This window comes from Rhopalosiphum padi, chromosome 2 (genome assembly GCF_020882245.1).
Source record: "Rhopalosiphum padi isolate XX-2018 chromosome 2, ASM2088224v1, whole genome shotgun sequence".
Lineage (NCBI taxonomy): Eukaryota > Metazoa > Arthropoda > Insecta > Hemiptera > Aphididae > Rhopalosiphum > Rhopalosiphum padi.
Genome location: NC_083598.1, coordinates 44,750,576 through 44,776,476, shown reverse-complemented (window position 1 = coordinate 44,776,476; position 25,901 = coordinate 44,750,576). Strand labels below are relative to the sequence as shown.

At 27.1% G+C, this 25,901-nt stretch overlaps 2 protein-coding genes across 2 annotated transcripts; both read right to left on the bottom strand.

The window, feature by feature from the left end:
• Positions 1-2,809: 2,809 nt before the first annotated feature.
• On the bottom strand, positions 2,810-20,057 carry LOC132922991 (putative uncharacterized protein DDB_G0282133). The gene is given in 3 exon segments (XM_060986758.1): positions 2,810-9,772; positions 9,774-12,236; positions 19,552-20,057. Coding segments are annotated over 2 exon segments (9,321 nt in total). The 5' UTR covers positions 12,210-12,236; positions 19,552-20,057; the 3' UTR covers positions 2,810-2,887.
• A 2,218-nt stretch (positions 20,058-22,275) lies between these two features.
• On the bottom strand, positions 22,276-25,217 carry LOC132922699 (DNA-directed RNA polymerase II subunit RPB11). Its single transcript, XM_060986348.1, has 4 exons — positions 24,983-25,217; positions 24,788-24,877; positions 24,531-24,705; positions 22,276-22,473 (listed from the first exon to the last, which is right to left on the bottom strand). Exons 1-4 carry the CDS (start codon positions 25,033-25,035, stop codon positions 22,438-22,440), a joined length of 354 nt encoding a protein of 117 aa, XP_060842331.1. The 5' UTR covers positions 25,036-25,217; the 3' UTR covers positions 22,276-22,437.
• Between the last annotated feature and the right edge of the window lie 684 nt (positions 25,218-25,901).

Here is a 25,901-nt window from a genome sequence, read left to right as displayed (position 1 = left end):
AATATACTTTATATAAAATTAGAAATTAGAAGTATGCATACCAAATTTTGGCAGTATATACGCCAACTAAAATTTCGATGAACAAGAGGCGAGCTAGTCAGACAAAAATTCATCTGTAAGGGAAAATGTTGGCATACATAACGCGATAAATTAAAGTGATGAATTCCAGGGTTATCGTCGTTTCAAGACACTTGGTTTTCACGCTACGCTTTAAACAAACAGTTGGTTTAGTTATATTAAACATTAAAATATCCATATACCTATAATATTATATTATATTCTATAATATTATGTATTTTATTTTACTTCCATATTTTTATACAATTCATTATTACTGAGATCTCAATGAGTTTATATAACATAATATAATTTTAATGTGATCAGTCTTAAAAACAATATAATAGTTGACCTGCTTCAATTAACACCTACAGTTGAATTAATTTTTTTTTCGTCGACTTAAATTCAAACTCTTAAACTAAGTAGGTACGTAACTTAACAATAAATTGTGATTGAGATAATTTGTTTTCAATTCAAAATTTATACAATTATGGTTCCTTAAAATCTAAGTGAATACAATATATTTGGTCCGTTATTATTTAAAAATAAGTAAATAATATATTTTATGTACCAATGTTTAGATAAATACAAAAAATATAGTAATTCTGATAAAGGCGTGTTTATTAAAATAAAAATATTTAGTGACAAATACACCAAATAGACAAACATAATAAATTGTTTACCTAACAATTTATTAGAGATTTTTATATCACACGAATATGCAGTGCAAAATAATCGAAATTCACTAAAATAGAATGAATAAATATTGTACAATAATTTTGATAGTTATACATTTAGTTTAACAAAACAATCATATGCACGCGTTAAAAATCGAATCAAGCAAGAATAATTTAAATTTTTTTAATATTTTTTCTCTTCAACATTTTAAGCAAACACGTTTTTAAAATATACTTGACTAGGCATTTAAATTTGAAATTTAAAAAAAATGATCAGTTCAATATAAATTTAAAAAAAATCATTGAATAGATATTTAATTGAATTTAAAAATAATAATAATGTTTACTAACATTTAACCCTTAGTGTCCTTTAACTATGTAAAATAAACCACCAAACCGTTAAATTAAACGTGAAAAGTGTGTATCAACCATAACAAATATTATTTTAAATAAAACATAAATATATTCCATTTTAGAATATTTTCAGAAAATAATGTTTAAATTTACTATGATCAAAAATCACGTTGCGATAATTTAGAATATTAATCATTTACAAAAATTTAAAGCTCGAGATAAGTTATTTTATAAATAAATTAGAAATATTATAATCATTTTTCGTCAAAAATACCTTTGGGATTTAGCTCATTAAATCACAGCCAGTTAAATCAAAACCGAAATCATTTGGGTTTATTTTTTGTTATGTTTTGTGTTAATATAGTATTTAAAATGGTAATTAACTTTTAATATTATCAAAGAAAGTAAAGAAAGATTAAATAAAACCGATTAATGATTTTTTTTTGTTTTTTAAGTAAAAAACAAATAAAATATACTGACTAGGAACACACTAAAATAATTAGCAGTAAACAGACTCGGGTAATATTGGTGATTGAGAAATATTTTTGTGTCTAAATTACCGTTAGAGGCCGAACGAAAGTTATTAGTAGTCACGGACGAAACGAATTAAACAATTTGCGAATTTAATCGTTCTTAATTACCATTGAGTATTGCTTTAAAGCAAACAATTCATTTTAATAGACATTTTCATATAATTATATTTGTACTAGTTAGTAATTATATGTTATAAATTGTATAGAAAGCAAGTGCATAAAACAATATTTGACTTGATAGTTTTATTTTCATTATTATTGAATAGCAAACGTATCACCCGACAGAAAAATAGCGGCGAAAAAATTTGTTATTTTTAAAAGAAAACCCTTAACAAATTGAGAGGTAATTAAAATTTGAATAAAAGCTCATGTGGTTTATTAAAGCAAAAGCAAAATGAATAGATAAACATGTTAATTATAAAATATAGTACGCTAAATAGTAATTTTGATTACTGTTGGACCAACATTAGGTATGTATTGTTCCAAAAAGACATCAAGAAACAAGATATAATGATCTTGAGTGTAAGGAGAGTTAACTTATTCCTATCACAGTGATAAAATATAAATTTTTAACAAGACAAATTATAAAATGATTCTAGTTTAAAATAAAAGGGTTATAATTTACAGTCAATTGTTTCTATTAAAATACGAATTAATCTAACAATGTTTTAATCTTTGGTTTTTAACAATTCTTTTTTTCCGACAGTCAAAAATAATAAAAATCAACAATTTAAATTAAAATAAAACAACTAAAGTACAACCTCACACAAATAACAATATAACTTATGATCACCAACAAAAAAATTATACCTATTTCAAATAAAATATTAAAAATCAACAAAAAAAATAAAAATAAAAATATAATATAATAACTACAATAGGATCATCCATATTTTCTAGTATAGTACACAATGTAGATTATTGATAAAACAATAACATCATTTTATCGAAAACCAAAATCGTAAAAATATAATTTAAATTAAAAACAACAACTGAAGAGAAAAATCGTGATAAAGTTTTCAAGGTTGTAATAATTATTATTGGTAACATAATATTCAACTGTCCAGTTTATATAAAAAATGCATGTTTTTTATTTAATCTTCCTGAAATAAAAAGTTATGATTAATATAACCATGTAGCGAATATTACAGGAAAATGATTATGCCTATATTAAAAACTTAAAACTCACCTATTAGTTGGTGGTGGTAACATAAGGTGGTGTTGACTGATGATAGTGGTAATAGTTATGGTGGTATTAACTGAAATCTACGAGTATCGAACCCTTTTAGCACAGTGCATGTCCACCTCCACTGATGCTTCTATTTCAGATTCGGATATAGGAACAAGATGTTTAAGGTGTAGAGTAGTGACTCCTTCGACGGCCATTGCATCCAGCTTTCGGTCTCTGACCAACCGAACCATCAACTGAGGAACGCCGCCACCGCTGTCATTTTTGTCGCCGCTGCCATCGTCTTCGTCGCCTCCGCCACTCTCGAACCCACTACTGCTCACGTAACTGGTATAGTTATTGTCTTGACCGTTTCTTCGGATAACAATTTTTGGCAATTTCCTGGAGAGTTCGTGCGAACGATTATCGTATGTATCATGACCGTCATCCTCATGGCGGTGGTTGTGGAAGTGGTCATCAACGTCGCTATTGTTTGTGACAGGACTAGTTGCCCTCTGCAGTACTAACCGTCTGACGATCACCACCGATTTGGGAGAAGTCATTGGCTGACAAGCTGCCACCTGCCATTCACCCGGCGTTCGGCTTAATCGCACTTCTACTTTAGCAGGGCCCAGCTCGATTTTGGTATCCTTGGTCTTATTCCGGTTTCCTTTCGGCCCGTTCATGTTAAATATCCGACCCCAGGGCAACTGAACCTTGATCTTGTACATCGGATTTGTCGATACTTTGGAGGCCACGACAACAGGCTTGACAGGGTCTTCGACGCGGCCAACGATTACTACCGCCGCCTTATCGGCCAATAATAGCTGTCGCTGTCGCTGTCGCCACTCCCGTTTTTTCCGTTTCGTTTTGTTCACCCGACGAGCAAGTAGTCGACTGTTAAACTTATCTCTGACGTTAACCCGAAATTTCGCAAATTTTGATATCGTCTTATGCAGTACGCTTTTGTACTCATCTTCCAGTGACTTGTCCCAATACACTTCGCCACTGCAGTGTTCTGGTGTTGGGTTTTCCGATTGAAAGTCGTCAAATGGCGATGGGATTGGGGTGTTGAAAGGCCCGTTATATTCATCATCAATCACATCATTTTTGATCCCAACAAAGGTATTTAAAACTTCATTATTTCGTTCACCATCATGATCGTACATCCGATCTAGTAACTTATTATCACATTTTTCTCCTTCGTCCGGGGTTTGAACGACTTGTGCAATATTATCCGGACGAATAATTGGTGGGATATCCGTCTTTTCGATCGACTCTTTTAGATTATTATCATTCGGTTCAAAGTTCAATTCTTTTTTATACATATTTTGCCACGATGTACACTGTTTATAGGAATTATTTCGTTTTTTGAAAATATGACGAGTCATAAGGTTTTCATCTTTCACTACTTTCATTTTTTTGTACGGCACATCCGGTTCTTCATCAAATATATTTGTTTTTAACATATTTCTACTATGACGTTTTAATATAAATTTAACTTTTGGTAATTTTATGTCATCGACAACGCTTTTCGAATCTGTACATGCATCACAATTCGTTTTATGAATATTCTGTTCAAATATCACAGATTTTTTTAAACTGGGTGGCTCTACAAACATATCTTGGCTTATCAATTCATTGTGTTTCAATAAACTTCCAACAGAACCAATTAAATCTTTATCTTCAACGATTTTATTCAAATTGTGTTCACTTCTATATTCTTCGTGGTTTATTGAACTATGTCTTGATATGGTCAAATCTACAGCCTCATCAGTTTCATTTGAATTATAATGAAATTCTAATTCATCTTGATTTAATGATCTACGTTCAGATCTTATCAAATTTTCAGAATCATAAATTGCATATGAATTTTGTTGAAATTCTAATTCGACCTGATTTAACGAACTATGGGTAGATGTACTCAAGTCTTCAGCCTTGTCGGTTTCATTTAAATTCTGTTGAAATTCTAATTCATATTGATTTATTGAACTAGGCCTAGAACTAGTTGAATCTTCAGAATCGTATATTTCATTTGCATTTTGTTGAAAGTATAATTTATCTTGATTTATTAAACCAGATTCCGAACTTATCAAATCTTCCGACTCGTCAATTACATTTGAATTCTTAGTTAATTCTAATTCATCTTGATTTATTAAACTAGGCCTAGAACTAGTCGATTCTCCATTCCCATTAATTTCATTTAAATGTTGATGGTATTTTAATTCATTTTGTTTTATTGAACTACGTATACATTTAGTCAAATCTTCAGCCTTATATATTTCATTCGCATTTTGTTGAAAGACTAATTTTTCTTGAATTACTGGATAAGATTCAGAATTTATCAAATCTTTGGGCTCGTTGATAGTATTTGAATTCTTTAATAGTTCTAATTCATCTTGACTTATTGAACTAGGCCTAGAACTAGTTGAATCTTCAGAACCATTAATTTCATTTGAATTATGTTGTAATTTTAGTTCATCTTGATTTATTGAACTAGACTCAGAACTAGCTAAATCTTCAGAATCGCTTATTGAATTTAAATTATGTTGTAATTTTAGTTCATCTTGATTTATTGAACTAGAACTAGAACTTGCTGAATCTTCAGAATCATTTATTGCATTTAAATTATGTTGTAATTCTAGTTCATCTTGATTTATTGAACAAGATTCAGAACTTATCAAATCTTCGGGCTTGTCGATTAAATTTGAATTTTTTAGTAATTCTAATTCATCTTGACTTATTGAACTAAGCCTAGAACTAGTTGAATCTTCAGAATCGTTACACGCGTTTGAATTATGTTGTAATTCTGATTCATCTTGATTAATTGAACAAGATTCAGAACTTTTCAAATCTTCGGACTCATCAATTACATTTGAATTCTTTAGTAATTCTAATTCATCTTGATTTATTGAACTAGGTCCAGAACTAGTTGAATCTTCATTCTCACTAATTTCGTTTAAATTATGATGGCATTTTAATTCATTCTGTATTATTGAAATAGGTCTATTTCTAGTCAAATCTTCAGCATTGTACATTTTATTTGCATTTTGTTGAGAGTCTAATTGATCTTGATTTATTGAACAAACTTCAGAACTTTTAAAATTTTCAGACTTGTAAACTGCATTTGGATTCTTTAGTAATTCTAATTCATCTTGATTTATTGAACTAGGTCCAGAACTAGCTGAATCTTCATTCTCACTAATTTCATTTAAATTATGATGGTATTTTAATTTATTCTGTTTTATTGAACCAGGTTTATTTCTAGTCAAATCTTCAGCCTGATATATAACATTTGCACCTTGTTGAAATTCTAATTTATCTTGATTTATGGAATAAGATCCAGAACTAATCGAATCTTTGAGCTCGTAAATGACGTTTGAATTATTTTGTAATTCTAATTCATCTTGATTTATTGAACAAGGCTCTGAATTAGTTGAATCTTTATTCTTATTAATTTGATTTAAATGTTGGTGGTATTGCAATATATTGTTTTTTAATGAATTATTTGAGTTTTCAACCTCGACCACCATTTTATTGCAATATTGTTGACATTTTAATTCGTTATGGTTTAATAAGCTACATTCGCAATTAACTGAATCGTCTACTCCGTCAATTGTATTTGTATTTTGTTTATTTATTAATTCAGTATTACTTAATGAACTAAGTCCAGTACTAATAGAATCTTTGATCTCACCAATTTCATCTGGATACTGTTGGGATGTTGATTCATCATGGTTTAATGAAAGAAGTTTAGGACTTGTTGAATTTTCAACAATAAACATCTTTATCGGTTTTTGCATCATTAGTTCCTGGTGATTTAATGAACTAGGTCCAGAACTAGTTAGATCAACGGCTTCAATAGTTTCCACTGAACGTTGTTGGGATATTGATTCATCGTGGTTTAATAAACTCGGTTCATAATTCATTTCATCTTTATTCTCAATTATTCGATTAGAATTAGTCATTTCAACATGACTTAATAAACAAGGTCCAGAATTAGTAGAATCTTCAACTTCGTATATTTTATTGGGATTCTGTTGTGATTTTAATTCAAAAGCATGATGTTTTTCTTCAGCATTTAATAAATCAGATTTTAAGTTTTCAAATATTGCTAATGTAGCATCACCTTTAACTATATTGACCGTCAAGTTTTTTATAGGTTGCCTATTTGTTTCAATATTTGATTCAGTTCCACCTTCTTTAATGCTTTCGGTAAATTCTTCTACAGATATAGCTTGATTTTCATTTGTACTATATTCTAAAATCGTTGGTTTGCTTTCAACATCGTTTATCGATTCATTGTGTGGCACTGAAACAGTCATCAGACGACCAGCAGAATTATTTACAAGTTCTTGTAGTAAAACATTATTAGTTTCTTCAGATGCATTATGGAACACATCCATATTTGGTTCGTCACAAATTTCATCAACATCCTCTGAGTTTTTATTTTTTAAATTTAGATTTTTAGTAATATCTAAACATTTAGAAGCGTCACATTTTGTATCTTCTTGACAGAAATTTTCCAAAATGTTAGTATCATTTTTGACAGAGTTCAAAGTCGATAAATTATCATATATATTTTCAAAAATATTCTCAACTTCCAAGTTATTACCTCTTTTAGAATTTCTACTAGTATTACAGTTATTTAAATTACATTTTTCTGTATTTTGATTTTGAATATCAAAATCAGTTTGTGTTTCAGGGTTTTCGAGGTTTAGTTTTTCTTGGATATTGTTAACAATACAGCCAATTTCAAAAATACGGTCCACTTTATTTTCACGATTAATATTTTCAGTTTCAATTACATTATGACATTGAGTATCATTATTATAATTTAAGTTAGACGTTTCTTCAATTTGTAGCTTTTCTTGAATACCTAGAGTGTTTTTGTAATTTGTTTCTAATTTTACTTTGTTTTTATCATCGTTTATTTCAAATCCACAATCAGTTTTTATTTGACTTTTATTTGTAAATATTTCGTTTGAACTTGTTGATTTTTCAATATTAACAGAAGAACATTCAATTTCTAAATTTTGAATAATTCTTGTATTAAAATCAAATTCATCCATTTTTTCTAAATGATGTATATCAATGTTATTATTATCCACTTCAAAAATATTTTTTTTATTAATATTGCGTTCAATTTGTTCTATATTATTAGAATTATACTTTGATTCAAAACTATTCGTGTGGTTACCTATTTTATTGTTTTTATTAGCTTCATTTGGACTTACAATACTTGTAGATTTTGGATTTGATCCAAAAATAGTTGATTCAATATTATTCAGCTCAAAATCAACATTTGAATTTTTTCGAACATGAAATAATTTGTTAGTGTTTAAATCATTCTGTTTTACTTTGCTAATAATATTAGCTTCAATAGAACTATTAATTTCACATTTTCCCTTAGAAATTATGGATTCAAGAATACTTTTTTTATTATTATCAAACTTTAAATTGCGATCTTCAATATTTAAATAATCAAAACTATTTTTTTTTATACTTGATATTTTACTAATATTATTTGTGTTTTCGTGTTTACTCTCGCGGGATTCGACTTCATTAATAAAATTTGAATTATTGTTTTCATTAACATTTTGAATTTTTCCAACATCGCTATTCATGTTAAACTTAGAATTTTTTTCAGAATTTATGACTGTATGAATATTTTCATTGTTTTGCAATTCGTATTCTTGTACATTTTGGCCGTGATATTTAAAAACTGTTGTATCTGATTTATCATGGTAACTGGTTTGTTGATCTAAGACAACTGTTTTATTTTTGTTTTCATCAAAATAATTTTTAATTAAATAACTTGATTGAAAATCACACTGGAAAGGCAACTGAGTATTGTTTGATGATGTTGTATTACTGTTTGAAGTATTAGTTGATTCAACTGTATTTATGTTCCTATCTCCAATTTGATCTTTAATCCTTTCTTCGAGACATTTATCGACAATATCTTCATGGAAAGATTTGTTAGATTCAGTATTACAATGTATATCAAATCCAAATGACGTTTCAAATTCATCAAAAGTATCTCGATATTTCTGGTCATCTGTTTTTGTGCTCTCCAAACAGTTAAGAAAATCATTCGAGTTAATTTTATCAGCAGTTAAATTGCAATTTGTATTATCTGGCAATATCATAGTTTTGTCCTGATAATTTTCACTCGTATTTGATTTCGATAATGAATTGCGATTTTCGGGGTTACTCTTAAATTGTGTAATTTCTACATCACATTGAACAACTGCGCTAGACGGACTATTTGAGTTTCCTTTTAATACAAACTTTTCAGACCAAACATCAAATTGATTTAATTGCACACAATTATACTTAGATTTTAAGTCCGTTACGTTAAATGAGTTTATTAGATGTTCTTTTGAATTGTTTTCAGTTTTATTAGTTAGTACACTATCATTTTCAACACATGGATTATCATATTTTAACTTCTGTTTTATGACTGTATACATTTGACTAGGGTCTCGTAAAGTAGGTTTAACAATATTAAGTTTTGAAGGTGCAGATACAGGTGCTAATGGCTCTTTTTCTTTAAAACTCGGGAGACCAATAAAATCTAGTTTATTTTGATCATTCTTATAATTTAATGTTTCATTTAGAGTTGTAATGCACTTAGGTTCATTTAGATGTTCAAAAATCGATCCATCCGCCCGATGTTCATTATCATCCTTTTTAAATTGCAAATAATCGTGTGATTCATTTATAACTGGTAATTCAAACCCATCACTGAAGTCAGGTATCCTATTATTTAAATTAAAAACGTCTCGCGATTGTCGATTAGTAGGTGATAAATCATTCGATTTTGAAAATGGCGGCATATCTTTTACTGCAACCAATGTATCATCAGTATTTTCACTAGAATTATTATTATTTTTTGTCGATTCTTCTAAAGAAGTTATTTGGTTCGGAAACAACGAGTGGTGGGAATTATCATTAGAAGACATATTCATAATTTTTTTTATTAGAATGATTTTCATAGTTTTCAATAAAGCTCCAGCCATCAAAAAATGAATCGTGATGAAGATTAGTTTTACAATTAACTGTCAAGTCTACACACGGTACATTATCCTTCCACCGAGTAGAAACATTTTTATCTGAGTTTATACTATCTAAAATATTGTAATTATTTCTGTCATATAAACAAGATGGTTCCATAACTATGTTCGTGTTTTTCATAATCTTATCGAGATCATTTGATAAGTTCCAATTTATGCTTTCAAAATCAGTTTGTGATGATACTTTATCGTGTTTATTTTTATCGCAACCAGTCCTCTGTATGACACTTTCATGAAATCCGTTATATTCTTGTCTATGTGGCGAGACTATAACCGGAAAATGTCTATTACTCGTATCTATTTGTTGTATTGAATGTTGGTTATTAGAAACTGTAGAGTTATAACTATTATTTTCATTGAATACTTTATTGCATTGATTATTGATGCTGTCATTTGGTTTGATATCATTTGACGTAATTTTTTCGAACACAAAAGGATTACCTTTAGTTTCATCGGTAAGTGAAGAAAAGTCAAGAGGTTTCATAATAACACTGTGGTCATACAAAGACGTATTTAAATGTTGTTCTTGAACACTTTGGTCTAAATGCCATGGTGTAGTATCTTCATTGGTAACATTTAAACATCTTTTAGTTATATTTTCCACGATACACGATGAATTCGCGTTATTTGATTTAATAGTTGATGATTTGTTACTTTCATTTAAAACAAAAGAATTAACTCTAGGAATTGAATCCTTGTTACAACTAATTTTATTCATTAAAGGAGGTTCAATACATTTATCTACATGATGTTGTAAATCAAACATTTGTGGATTTTGAATATATTTTGTAGTATTTTTGTCGGTACTTTCAATGGATCGATTAGTTTGAGTTATTTGTCCTGTATAGGCTGCTGTTCCAAATGATACGCCTTCATTTTCTTGTGATTTACTTAGGTTAAAAATCCTGTCAGCTAATCTTTCAATGAGATCTGTAGATGAAATGTCTGTATTTTTTTTACCGTACCAAGCAACCATTCCATCAAAATTAACGCTATAACTTTTTTCAGGCTGGGTAGTTAATTCGGATGATGTTTTCTTTTCAGTGATAAACGGTTTAATGATACCAGTTTCCCGTTTAGTGTAATCTAGGGGTTCAAAATTAGATTTTGAATGTAATTTGGGTTTATTGTTAAAAGAATTGATTTCATTTGGTTCTGTAGTTATAACTAATGGGTTTTGATTTTCCTTAAGTACTTTTTCCAAATTTTCATAGGAAACTACATTTAGTTTTTCTTGAATTTTAGTCAATGCATCTCCATCAAGTGTCATGCAATCGAGTACCACTATGGGCTCTGTTGTTTCAGAAGATTTTTCACCGATTTCTTCTTCTCCTTCGTCCCAATTAGCTAAAAACTCACGTACGTTTAAATTACTCTTTGAGTTATTTTTTGGCTCGATTTGAGGTGGTTTAAATGATTCACTATTTGGTATTTGTACATCTGAATAAGGCACTGGTTGAGTGTTATAGTACTGTTGTAATGAAGGTGGATTTTGAATATTTTGAGATGAAATCGGCAATCTAGAACTGTGATCGTGCGATACATACTCAGTCGTATTGTTTTTTAATGTATTATGATAGATTGAAGGTCGATAGTCGTGTACATCAGGTATAGGTGGAATGTAATTATAAGGTATATGATGTGTAGCACTTGTAGGTTTTAAATAAGGGTTACTTTGATAGTTTGGTAATCTTTGATAATTTTTTTCCCTACTAAAATCATGCGACACCACACCGGTATGACGGCCAATTGGACGTAACCTATCGGTAGACCAGTTAGGATTGGCCGCTGGTGGAATCCACAAGTTATTAGCTGGAGGGCAATAATTTGTGTTGTTTAAATATGAACTATTATATTTTTGTTGATAACAATTTTGGGTATCGTATTTAACTGGTAAATCATTTGGAATGTATGGTAGGAACTGTTCGGAGCACGGAGTTTTCAAAGTCTTTTTTGATTTATAAGATCGATTCAATTGTTGCACTGGTCTTGGGTTATATAACACTTGTGGTGGAGATGCTTTTGGTATGTTTTGAGACCTGAGCCGACAACACGGTTGACAGCATTGCGGCAAATTCTGTCCGTACACATTTGCAGGTACATATTGATTAGTAGCTGGCGGGTATGGAGTAGGAAAGTCGAGATTATAATATCTGGAATGAAAGCCATATAAATGTTCAAGCCGATGGTTTGCATTCCACTGATAGACAGGTGTAGTGGGTTCGGTCGATATAAGAGAATTTTGATGTATTGGGGCGACGACATTATGAGGTGGAACATGGGCAGATTGGCAATTTGTAGTTCCATAATTTATTTGACCATCTCTCAGGCTGTTTAACATAACTCCTCAAAAAATCTACATAAGCTGCTAAAAAAAATAAATAAAATGAAACATAATATTAATATAATATATTTAAGTAATACTGAATATCTGAATTATACTGAAATGTAATAAATTTAAAGGTAATATGTACTCAGGTAGATTAATATGTACATAATTATCCTAAAAATGTTCGGTGAATAAACCCTTATTGTATTCTTGGTATTCTTAAAATTATTATAGCCATGAGAGGTCTGCTTGGAAAAATATGATCATTGATACCCTATAACCATTGATTATAAATAATTATAATACCTTACTATAACTATAAGCTGTAAGTCTGTAAGTGTATATTTTAAATATAACAAATAGTTTACAATAAATTTATTATAATTATATGAAACAATAACTGTTTTCTTCAGTTTAAAATTTAATTGTTTTCTATACAAAATCAAGTTAAAATAATTTATTGTTTTTTTTTTTAATTAACTATGCATTACTATTTAATTATATACTCGTAAACCTATGTTCAATTATAATTGTTAACTTTTTTTAAAACATTCTTAAGTTTAAACATTTGTACATAAACTATATTACAAAATTACACAATTCTCTTTATTTTATGTATAGTTATTGGACATTTACATGAAAAATATAAATAAACATGTATATAGAATATTTTTATGTTGTACATTTTTTGCAATAGGCACATTGGTTATTACGACGAAAATATTTTCAATAAATTATCTACGTTTCCGTTTCTATGGAATAATCGATAAACATAATAACATAACCCCTCGAACTCTTCAGAATACGAATTTAATGACAAATCCAATTTATTATTGTTATTAATTAAATAAGAAAATGTAATATTATTTTACCAACGCATAATTAGTATTATTATTTAATGAATATGATTGAATGCATATAAAATAATTACGGATATCGAATATAAATTAAAAATGTATTATTTTATTACATACCTATGTGTGTTGTAACTATTTGCATAGTTCGAAAAACAACAAACTATTACCCCAAACTTTATACAAGCCTAGTATTCGATACATAATTATTTATAAATTAGCATACCTAATCGTCATTTACCTACCTACTTCAACATCGTAATAAATATTTAGCAAAAGTTTAGTATAATATGTAGGTACATATATGGAATTTAATACACTACCTATGTGTTTTCATCTGTTAAATAAACCAGATCAATACGCCTATATTCACAGTTAAGCAAACAGTATAAATGTAAATGTTTACTGCCAACTGTGGCTATATAATTGCTAGCGTGAATAAAATTTTAAAATTCAGATGTGTATAAAATATGTTTTGCGTAGAATATAATAACTACATATTATAACGTATTATAGTGCTGTATGGGTGTAAATTATTTTAAATTTCCAACAATTTTTAAATAACCGTCGTTGTTTAGTTTTTTTTAAAACGTGTATTCGTAATGGTAAAGTATATTAATAATATAGGATACTATATATATTAATATATAATATAAAATAGCGTCAACAAATTATATTTTAAACTATTTAGTATATATATATTAATTATGATACATTTTAATTTAACGCGTTTTAAAAATTATTTATTTTTATATAAATATGAAAAATCAGTCACTCACAATATCATTTCTTGAACAAATATTATAATATTCAAGTTATCTGAAGAGCATACAAATGGAATATTTACAAGACCTAGAAAAATTACAAAGAACTAAATATCTTTTTATCTTTTTTTATATATATATGTAATATAGTTAATAGAATTGGTTAAAAATATTTCCTTTATAGCTCTTTCAGAATGTTTGTTAATACTTGTTTTCATTCAAATTTCGATCAGAATTATACCTAAAAAATGTAAGTAATTAATCAATGTATTGCAATTATGTAAGGGATTATATACATTAAAATTGTATTTCATTCAAAGGTACGACCTACTAAAAACCTAATCTATTTCACGATAAATCATTATAAAAACAAACGAAAAAATATACAGATGCCTATTATATATTAATTACACATACATTTTATATTTTATACACATAAGTTAACTTACGTACAACTAATAATGTTAGTTATAAAATACCAATAATAAACTTATGATTATTGTGTAATTATGTAGGTACACACAATTATTTGATCAAGTCATCAGCCATCCTCAAAATGAATTATTAATATATTTTTATTATTATTAAATTAAAAAACAATAATGTAATGATTATTGTACTATTTTTATATAAATAGGTGTTACGTAATACGATTGCCGTCGCGCATTGATACGTATTGATTTAGATAGCTGCATTATCTCTAACGTACAGTTATAGGTATACGCTATAATATTATTATTATATAATATTATACACCCACCTATTAGTATATTATCCGAACATGATCATCATTTTTTCGTTGAAACAACTGCCAAATATATACAAATACAACTAGGTTTAGAAACCGAGATAAAGCTCGTTTTCTATAACGTATAAACATAATAATACCGTCATTATACGATACGTATTTTGTGAATGTTAGTTGGCTTCATTAGTATAGTATATTATACCCAGTATACACATATTATAACATACCTACTAATAAGTTATAACTATATTAGAGCAAAGAAAAACAACAGAGCCTTTACGAAAAGAAAAAAATATTGATTTTTTGAGAAGGCTATTTAAGTTGAATTACACATTTTACAAACCTATTATAACTAGAAAAATACCTAACTATAACGTTGATTAATTTGGAAAATGTTTTTAACGTGGTTCTGTATAGTTTACAAATGACTATTCGATCATTATTTAATGAGTTATTTGCTGCTATAATATTTTGATAAGTATCAATTGAAATTATTTTTAAGTTGTTTTTGTTGTTCTAGAAATCATCAAATGGCAAAAACACAATTTTCAATTTTTAATTTACGGTTTCTTAAAACAAAACAAATATAAAATAATAATGATATTAATTAGTGATTTCAAACATTTTTCACTTTTAAAATAAACAAATTAATTTAAATGAGTGAACAATAAATATATATCAATAATTTGTAAATGAAAACGAAATAAGTATTTAAATTTTACATTATTCAAATCATAAATAAAATATAAACACGTTTAGTTTAAGCTACTTGTGCTGTATTGCGTTACCACAAGTAAAAATGTTTAGTAAAAACTATTCAAATCTCGATTAAAAAAAAAAAGATGGGTGACCCTTTTAGTCATTTTATTTTTTCAATCTCGACTAGTAAAATATATAAACTAGATACATTTTACTTGCTATATATTTATTATAGTATAAAATATTATGTATTACGTGTTTAATATTGCATAACCTTTTTTTTCCCTACTCATCGTGTACCTATTATATAACATAGGCGCATGTATTTTTTTTCAATATATATATTCCAAAGCAAATTTAAAGTATTAAAAATTAACAGTAGTAGATAAAGAAAACATGACCTGATAAAGTATTTCTAAAATGGTCGAAGACACTTTATAATAATACATTAATTGAACAGTAAGATGACATGTTTTTTCCAAATTTCTGATTAATAAATAGTGAAGTCAACAATATTTTTAGTTGTAAAACTCTTTAAAAAAAGTGTAAAAGTGCTCAAAACGGAAATTTAGTAGCGAAAATAGTAGTGTATAATAATTTAATGGATTAATAAAATTTTTAGTATTAATACGATGTACTAGCAGAAAATATCACAAGTGAACAGCAAAATAAATCGCAGCGATATTGATATTAGATTCAGCTTGACAAGCGAAAATGTATTGGATTGCAATAATTGTATAATAAGTTTATGATGTTTTTATGATTTTTCTCAAACAGAAGAACTACACATATTTTGGGTAGTAGAAATCGAAAAACTATAATTAATAATTTATGTAGAAGAGCGGCTGCAGAAAATAAATTCAATGAATGTTGTACTTACAAGAAACAAATTCAGTTTGGTACCCATAATCATTATTCAATTATTTTCCTTCATAAGTGTGTACTAAATTTTAAAAAATGTTCACTATTTTTTACATTGAATATTAAACTTAAATAAAATGTTTTCAAAAACCGTGTTAGTCACAATTCATTTTTAAAAAACTGAATAGTGAACATTTTCACTATGGTGAAATAATAAAATATTGATCATCGTACTTAGTATGTTAACTAAAAAAAAGGAGGTCGATTAATTTTTCAATTGTTAAAATTATATTCAATGTAAAAAACGTACTTACTAATTACAAAAAATAAAATAAAAAAAATTAAGTTTTGAAACTTTTAACAAGAATACTACAATTTTTGAAGAAAATCACTAATTTTGATTATTTTTTTTTATATATCAATAATAAGATAAACATATGTAATATATTTTAGACTTTTAGAGAACACCAACTTTTGGGAAGTAAAAGCTTTCAAGAACACTTTAATTTTCTATACTGAAATTTGAACGCAAATATAGTACCTAAGTGGTGTCATTCATCAAACCATTCGTTTTCTAATGAAAATACTACGATGAAGAAAAATGTAAACAAGCACCTCAGCGATTTATAGATAAATCAAACTTCACAAACATAATAAATTGCCTTAATACTTTGCCCTCGTATTTGTCAGTTTATAGTTAGTAAGTTAGGTACTTACTAATTAATATTGTAAACAATGAATCAATCATTTTCCAAGCCCAATAAACCCGATAAATGGTCGACGACATTATGTACACTTTTAATCCACTATCTAGTTAATAATATAAAAACAAAAAGTTTTTGTCTATCTACCATGAACATTGCGCGATTTCACAGGAAGCTGCATATTTCTCGACCTCAGTTAGTAGCGCTTGATTAACATATGGGCTCCCAGAATAAGAGTTTTGAACTGTTGACTAAACATCTTTTTTTTCATATCAATTAAAAGCAAGCGCATTCAACTCGAAGTCATGAGTCGATAATGTTATTTTTCACCACGTTACTATAAAATGTATTTTGTAAAATCGTTGGCACACGACGATGTAATATGCATCAGCTGTTTTAGACGACAGTTGATCATTTTATTCTTCCGCAGTTCCACGGGGGTAAACTATAAAATGTTTAACGAGCAATCGTTTTATTTAAATGCCACGTATAATGTAGTTAAAATAGTTATGTCTTATATGTATACTTCTTCAATTTATTGGCCAACCATCGTTATATTACTAATATTTTATTATATTTTTATGCACAAGGCGCAAGGCTATCAGCTAAAGATGTACACGTAAAAGCTAATTAATCATAACTCGAACAAATATTTAACTTTAAATATTTTATAGGATTACATTAAGGTACCTATTGAAGTATCAACATTAAAATTTATATTTTGTTAAAACCTATATTAGTGTATCTAATTAAATATTCTCAAATTCACTTATCAACAAAATATATGCATTTTGTGTTATCCACCTAATAGATCAATCAAAGTAGTCATTTAATTTATCATTTATACTTACAAGTTACCAGTTATAAAAATATTAAACAAAAAAATTATGTGAATTAATTTTATTCCTAAAAAAAAAAGAAACTAACATATTCAAGTATAACATTTTATTCTGAAAACAAAAAATTATTTGTTTACAAGACTGAGTTGTTTTTATTTGTTTAGTTCCATAAGTTTCTATATTAGAAATGTTTCAACAGTTTAATAATAGTATAACCCCTAGTAAAAGTAGAAAACAATTAAAAGTTTTTTTTTTATTAAATTAATTTTTGTTTTATTGAATATATTAAAAGACTATTAATAGTTATGTTACTATTTAAACAAATACTTTAACAAATACCTATATCATTTTAACAGTTGCTGTGGTTCACTGATAGTTAGTGGCTACGTTCTACCCGCACTATACACAATGGATATTGAAAATATATTTTAATGTTGACATTTTTATAAATATTATTGCATCTTATCATCTAAGTATTACATTAAATTAATGAATTATCACGTTGTTTTTATGTTTTTAGATAAAAATTATTTTTTAGTTAACTACAGACAGAACTATTGACAAAATTAATTTTTGATAAATAGGTAAACTATGACGTTGAACATAAAAAAAAAAATAATTTGAAGATTTCTTCGATAAGTACATATTACACACAGGTTCTATGCAATAAATTATTTACCTAATAGCTAATACTAATTCAGCATATTATACATTTTTTATTTATCAGGGTATTTATCTTATGTAATTATCTACTCAAAACAGTTATTTAAATTCGTCTCAAGAGTCAGATTCTATTTAGCTAAAAATTAATGTTGTTCATAAAATTGTATGATAAATTAAATCATATAAAAATAAACATAGTTAAATCATCACTAAAATATGTTGTGAAGAATGGGATGGTAGAATTAAGCAAACACAATAGATACCTATATGGAGATTCAGAATTTTTTGATTTTTATGTGCATAAATAATTGGGTTACTAAACATGTAGATTAACTTTATGAATCCTCCATTAAAATATAAGGTATGATTTTAATTCAGAAATACTTCGAACAATATGTTTTAAAAAATTGTCATTAAAAGGTCAATGTTAGAAAAATATTTTAACAAAGTACCAATATCACAATATATATAATTTAGTAATGTGTCCTATCGTTCAATAATGAATAATATTATTGACTTGTAACATAATAAATTGTGCATAACTCACTGCATTGTAAAACAATAAAGAAAATTAATATAATCTGGTAAGTACAACAATTGACTTTAAGTTTTTACACAACTTTTACATAATAATATAATTTTAGAACCACCAACTGATTTTTACCAGTTTTTTTTAATCTCTATGTACGTAACAGTTTAAAGAAAATGTAAGCTACATTATGTTGTTTATGCAATGATAAAATAATAACAGTTGTTGACAGTAATTATAACTTGGCATTGAAGTGCAAATGTATACAACTGAAACTAACGTTGTGCACTTGTATAGTAGGTAGTTATAGCATAATATTGTTAGAATCGATAAATATTATAATACAGATTAAGGAATAGGTACAAAATAAAAATTAGATAAAACATATTATCTGTACAGACTTCAATTCTATACTAAATGAGATGAGTGCCTATATTAATTATTGAAAGGTAATCACATAACAGTATGGTAATAGATTATATTATCCAAGCAGAACTCAACATTACAAAACTAACAAAAAGTAGGCATTGCAGTGGGCCTGAGTGAAAGACCTTGTCATTAAAACAAACATATGGCAGTGATCATAAACAGTTACTGAGGTGGACTTGGAGGAGCTAAGTATCCAGTACAGAATTGACTGAAAGAATATCGAGTATTTGGGCCTATTGGGTAAGAAACACTGACATGACTTACCTTCAGCTTCTATGTGGTCATTCCGAGATTGGCGGTGGCGAGTCCTGATGGCGTGGAAAAAAAACACCAAGCGGACAGCGATGACAAATTTATTGTCGACGAGGAGGGCTGGTGAACCGGCGGGCAAACGACGACAACGATACCATATTTCGTGCAGCGCTAATTTCTCGAAAGACAGGAAGAGTGGAAAAAAAGATTTGCGTAACAAACACCAATAGGTACCTAGTACGGTCTATGTAAAACGATGGACGACCACTGCGGTGGCGGTGTGCGACGTGTCTCTGTAAATTCGGCGGCGGTCGTATTATTTTCGTTATTATAATATTATTATTATCGTCGTTTTTATTTTTCTCTCCGCTCGCACGAAATATTTTGTCACACGCACACGCACACACACACACGGGCGTGCACACACACTACACTGCGGGGCCGCCAATGATAAGAAACGGTTGAGGCCATGACGGTTCATTGACGAGAGAGACAGACCGATAGTGCCGAAAAAATTATAAAAAAATAACAACAAACAATAACAACACGTACGGAAGAATTCCCCCACCGACAAACTATCGCCACAGCAGCACCATCTGGCGGACGATAAGGGCGATTAACCGTTTGCCGTAGTGCATATTTAAAATTTAAATATATTTTATTATTTTTACAATATTGTAGTACGATTGAAGTTGAAGATAATATTAAATTAAATTTTGATTTGATTGTAATAAAAATAAAATGATACATATTATTACCATTTACCTTGAGTGTTGAATAGAGTAGAAAACTATTATACTATTGTTCATGGTACTATAATACTATATAATGGTATACTACTATAAAGTACTATGTAGTATATAGTATACCACACTACCATAGTAGCCTATAGGCGATCAATTCATGCAAAAAATCTATAAAAAATGTTTGCAAAAAGCTAAAAGTTACTACCAAATCCCTAAAACTCAGCGTTCGATAGGCCAAACATTCGAGAAAATCTCGAAGGGCCAGTAATAAGTGTTTGATCGTAATTATAGTCTTATAGGTGTAACTAGTCCTTTAAGTTAAGAGGGGCTAAATTCCTAAAAATGTTTTATAACAAATTTTTTTTAATTTGATTATTATATTTTATTGTTTCTATTGAACATTGGTGTTTACAATTGATTTGAATGATTATTCGTTTATATGGAACATTATATTTGTTTATATTGTAGACAAAAATAAAGTAAATATTGATATGTTTATAAGCACATAAATTTTACCCAAAAATTCTGGGGAGGGGCTGATTCATTTCAAAAATTTGCAAATTATTTCGTAGATAAAAATGTTCAATTTTTAAAACTAATTAAACTAAGGGTTTAAAATTGAATACCTAGGTTTCTCTAAAATAATTTTTACTGAAACCAAAAAAATGTAACAAATAAAATTAATTGAATTCCAAATTTTTATGAGATTAAATTGAAAGAACTGTAATTAGCAATTTTACTATATTCAACAATATTTTCAAAATATTTAGATTATTTTTAAAGTATAATTTATGCTGCTGACTCTGCTTGACATTGATGGGACAATTTTACCTGTCTTAAATTCTATTGAATGTAATAGGTAAACTACTCAAATTTTTAACATGATGATAATATATATAATACTGGTCAAAAAAATGAAATCCAGTCCATAATGATTATTATCTAATTAAAGGTGTAGTGGGCACTGCACCTCTACTATACACGATAGCTGCCACTGACAATAGTCTACTTGATGACAAGATACATGCGCTTAGTACATACACTTAACTCTTAATAGATTTTTTTTTTCCATAAGGTTTAGCGATAAAAATAGTAGTAAAATAAAATTCCAATACCCTTTAATTATTCAAAATAACATAAAAAAAATTTTAAATGAGTAGGGAAATTAGTTACCACACATGTTGAAGGTTAATTCAATTTTATAATAATTTTTCAATAGCTATAAACTCTTATTATACTTGCTATTTATATATTAATGAGAATAAAAATATATGATTCTAAATTTCTAAATTATATAAAATATTTTAGTAGTATTTATTATTTATTTTATAATACTTCATAATAATTTTTAAATTAGTGAAAATTAATTTTATACTGTAGCATTAGTATATTATACTTTTTAGTCTATATATAAGTTATATTTACTGGCTTAAATAAATACCTTCAAAAATATATCAACAAAAGCATATTAATATTATTACACAACCAACGTTCCTCATGTTTTACAAATTAATTTTATATCCCTTAATATTGAATCTAATAAATATTTAAAACATTTGCACCTATACGTCCTATACCTAAAGTTTATGTTTAATATTTGCACAGTTATAACTTATAAGTTTATAACCTAAAAATCTATATTATAAATTATAATACACTAACCAAACATTTTACTGTAATAAATTGTCAATTGATTAATGAATTATTATTGAAAACAAATAAAATATCTATGCTATTAGACTAATCTTAGATAAATAAAGTATGATAAATATATTCTTAAATTCTAAGTTATATATTGTATAAAATATTATTAAAAATAAAAAATTTATAAATCAATCAAAACTTTTAATTTTATATTGTTTAATTTTACAATAATAATTATTTAATAATACCTTTTTTTATATAGTACCTTTCTAAGCATCATTACCAAATACCATTGAAATAAAATTTTTACAAATATTCAATATTAATGAGTAAGATAAAATCAATATACAACCAAAAGTGATATATTTAATTTTACAAAGCAATTTATGATTCACTTATTAGTTTAAATTAATTAATATTCATGAATTACAACATAAAACATACAATATTACCTTAAAAACACATAAAAATATTACTTATTATTACTTCATTAAATCATGCAATCATATTAATCAAGTCCTTCTTTTTTCTCTCTTAGAGCTTCCTAAAAAATAAAAATACAATATTTATGTTAGTTGTACTAAATTATTATATAATACCTAAAAATGTATGTTCAATATAATATACAAGGTGATTCTTTTATCATAAAACACTCATTAGTCATTATATCAAAAAGTATTCATGTTTTTGAAAACATTTTTTTTACATAGTTTCAAGTTGTTAAAAAAATCACGTGTTTATTAAAAAATTATATTTTTAAATATTTTTTATGCTTATATTTTTATTAAGTTTTTTACTTTTTTGAATGACAACATATAGTTATAATTTCATATTCTAAAGCAGAATAATTTTCTGAGTATTTTGATACATAAAAATCGAATTTAGGGCGAGTAGTTTATGAGTTACACGTATTTAAAGTTTAGACAAGCGGAGTAGTGGGCAAACATTTTGCAGGGTTACCTCATACCACTCTGCTGCGCACTTCTAAACTTTAAATACTTATAAGTTATAACTCAAAAACTACTAGCCCTAAATTCGATTTTTATGTACCAAAATACTCAAAAAATTATTCTGCTTTGGAATATGAAATTAAAACTCTATGTTGTCATTCAAAAAAGTAAAAAACTTAAAAATATATAAGAATAAAAAATATTTAAAAATATAATTTTTTAATAAAAACATTGTATTTTTAACAACTTGAAACTATGTAAAAAAATGTTTTCAAAAACATGAATACTTTTTGAATTAATGTGTGTACAATGATAAAAAAATCACCTTGTATAATTTATATTTAGGAAGATAATTGGATATTTGAAATTATATCTGAAAAATAATGTAATGTAATTTGTCAAAATATTGTAAATGGTGTGATCTTCAATTTAACATATTGTTCTGTGAAGATTTAGATTTCCAACTAAGGCATGATATTTTAGAACTGTATTTATTATATATACTTATTGAGATAACTATTTATTAATACCCATAAAATAGCTACCAAAGCTAAGTCAAGAGAAAAATACAATTATTTTAAACTGTTAAAATGTTGTTGAGTACAACTAATACAAGGCACCTAATATTCTATTTATGAACAAAATATAATAATATAATAGGATAGGTAATAAGAAAAAGTAGAAAAAATTCAATAAAAGAAAAATATCTTGTCGTTTTAAAATCGTAATTGGGGCCCTAAAATTGAAGTCCTATAGCTTATATATGGGTCCATATTTTAACTAATGTTACTAGAATAAAAATGGTATATTCTAAAATATGTGGTAAAAAAAATTATGTTTCGGGATAAAAAAATAATACATTGTAAAATATTTTAAATTTGCATGGTAAAACTTATTATGATTATAACAGCTAGATGTTGGTACGCGGACAATTGATCCCCGTCATAATTTTATACTCAGACAACTAGTCCCCAGTGTAAAAGTAAAATGGTAAATACAAAGTATTTTTTTACCAATCAATAAACGTTCTTAAAGATGTTTTTTCAATAATATAATACTTTTAAAATATAATAGTTATTTGTTTAAAAAATAAATAAAAATGAACATAATAAATAATAGATATCGTTGAAACCTGTAAGCAATAGTTTTTATAATAACTTTTCAAAAGACGATCTTTTAAATTATTTGTTTAGGCTTTCCAGATTTACATAATTTTTAATTAAATTTTGAATTTAACTTTTTACTTTTACGCCGGGGACTAATTGTTCGAATATAAAATTATGACGGGAACCAATTGTCCGCATACGAAATTTTTTTGCGGGGACCAATTGTCCTAGATCCCTAGATGTTATTGACTACAAAAGTAAAAATAATAAATAAATATTGCAATTATCTTGAAAATAGATTTTAGATCCAACTATCTAATGAAAGATTATATAATTTGGTTCTAGTAATACCGCTGATTAATATGTGATATAATGTAAGTAATGTTTATTCGTGCATTATATAATTTATTAAAATATGTACATGTATTGTTAAAGAGGGCCTGAATTGAGAAAAGGGCTCGAAAAAAATTACAGGCACCCCCTGAAATTCAGGTCTGCGCACGCCTATAATATGATTTATGGAAAAAATTATGTTAATATAGTACCTTGAAACGTTCTTCAAACAAAGAAAGTTCAGCCAAGAGATCAGTTATAGAATTAGTTAGTGCATCTTGAGGTGTATAATCAGATGTTGTTTGTATGCGAAGTTCAAATTTATGTTCCAGTGGATGAGGTTGTTTATAACCAGCAAAAAGTACATTGGGATCTTTAAGTAATTGGCTAAATTAATAAAACAATAAATATTATAACCAAAACAATGATAATCATTAATCAGTAACTATGATAATTATTAAGTATTCACTTCCTGATCATGTTTCCCAAAGTATGATCTTCTTTATTGACTGTAAAAATTGCTGCATTTGTCACTTTAGTATCTACTTCTTTGACTATTCTAAAATTATAAAAAGTAATTTTAGTTGATTGGAAATCACCAATACAAATACGACAAATACTAAATAGGTACATAATTAATACAATAATACATAATACAACTCACTTTTTTTCTCCGTCGTACAGTAAAAACGATTCGAATGTTGGAGGAGCATTCATTTTGAAGTGTCGTTAAAACACTCAACAGTTAGTAATAACTAATAATCTAGAAACAGAATATAAATGTAAGTAATGTGACACATAAAGTTTAACACTAGTAAATCATAACAAATCAAAGAAGTCTATAGACTTATAGACTATTAGACTGATGCCGCGCGAAGTTCGATAATTGTTAAGCCAAAACATAAGCAAACAAGCCTTATCAAACATTTTATCACTTATGTATAGTCTTTATAATACTCTTTGGAATCTACTAAAATAAACTTTTGTCTGGTAATATTACCATTTACCACATAATGAATGAAATGGCTGAAGTATCCACAGATACAGGGCCCGATCTAGCGTATTTTTACCCGTAGCAAAGCATAAAATTAATCTAATATCCACTAGTTATACTTGATAATTTGGCGCCCCAAATATACTCGTATATTAAAACAATGTTTTATTATGTACTCTGTATTCCATGGAGTTATCCTAGTTCCTGGTCCGTTTGTTATGCAATCATTTCCGTTCTCTTAAATTGTTTCCTTTTTATATCTAAGATTTTAAAATATAATACGAAATTCCTCATTAGTTTTTTTACCTGTAATACCTATAAAAATAAATAATTTACAGAAAAGTAAATATACTAGTAAGTATACTTAACAACGATTTTTATTTTATGTGATCATTCAAAAACCAATAACTCAAATTGACATTTTCACCAAATATTTTAATAATTTTTATAGGTAAGATAAGTTTTAGACTTTTTCCTATAAATATCAATAAAAAATATTCGTTCGATAAAAATTCTTGAAAATGTTATAAAATATCCCACATAATGTGTTCTTATATCAATACAAAATTATTAAAAATATATATCTACG

Coding starts and splice junctions, on each gene's coding strand:
- LOC132922699 (XM_060986348.1), bottom strand. CDS start 25,035: ATGAATGCTCCTCCAACATTCGAATCGTTTTTACTGTACGACGGAGAA. Junction 24,878..24,982: donor CTGTACGACGGAGAAAAAAA/GTGAGTTGTATT, acceptor TTATAATTTTAG/AATAGTCAAAGAAGTAGATA. Junction 22,474..24,530: donor TGTTTGAAGAACGTTTCAAG/GTACTATATTAA, acceptor TTTATTTTTTAG/GAAGCTCTAAGAGAGAAAAA.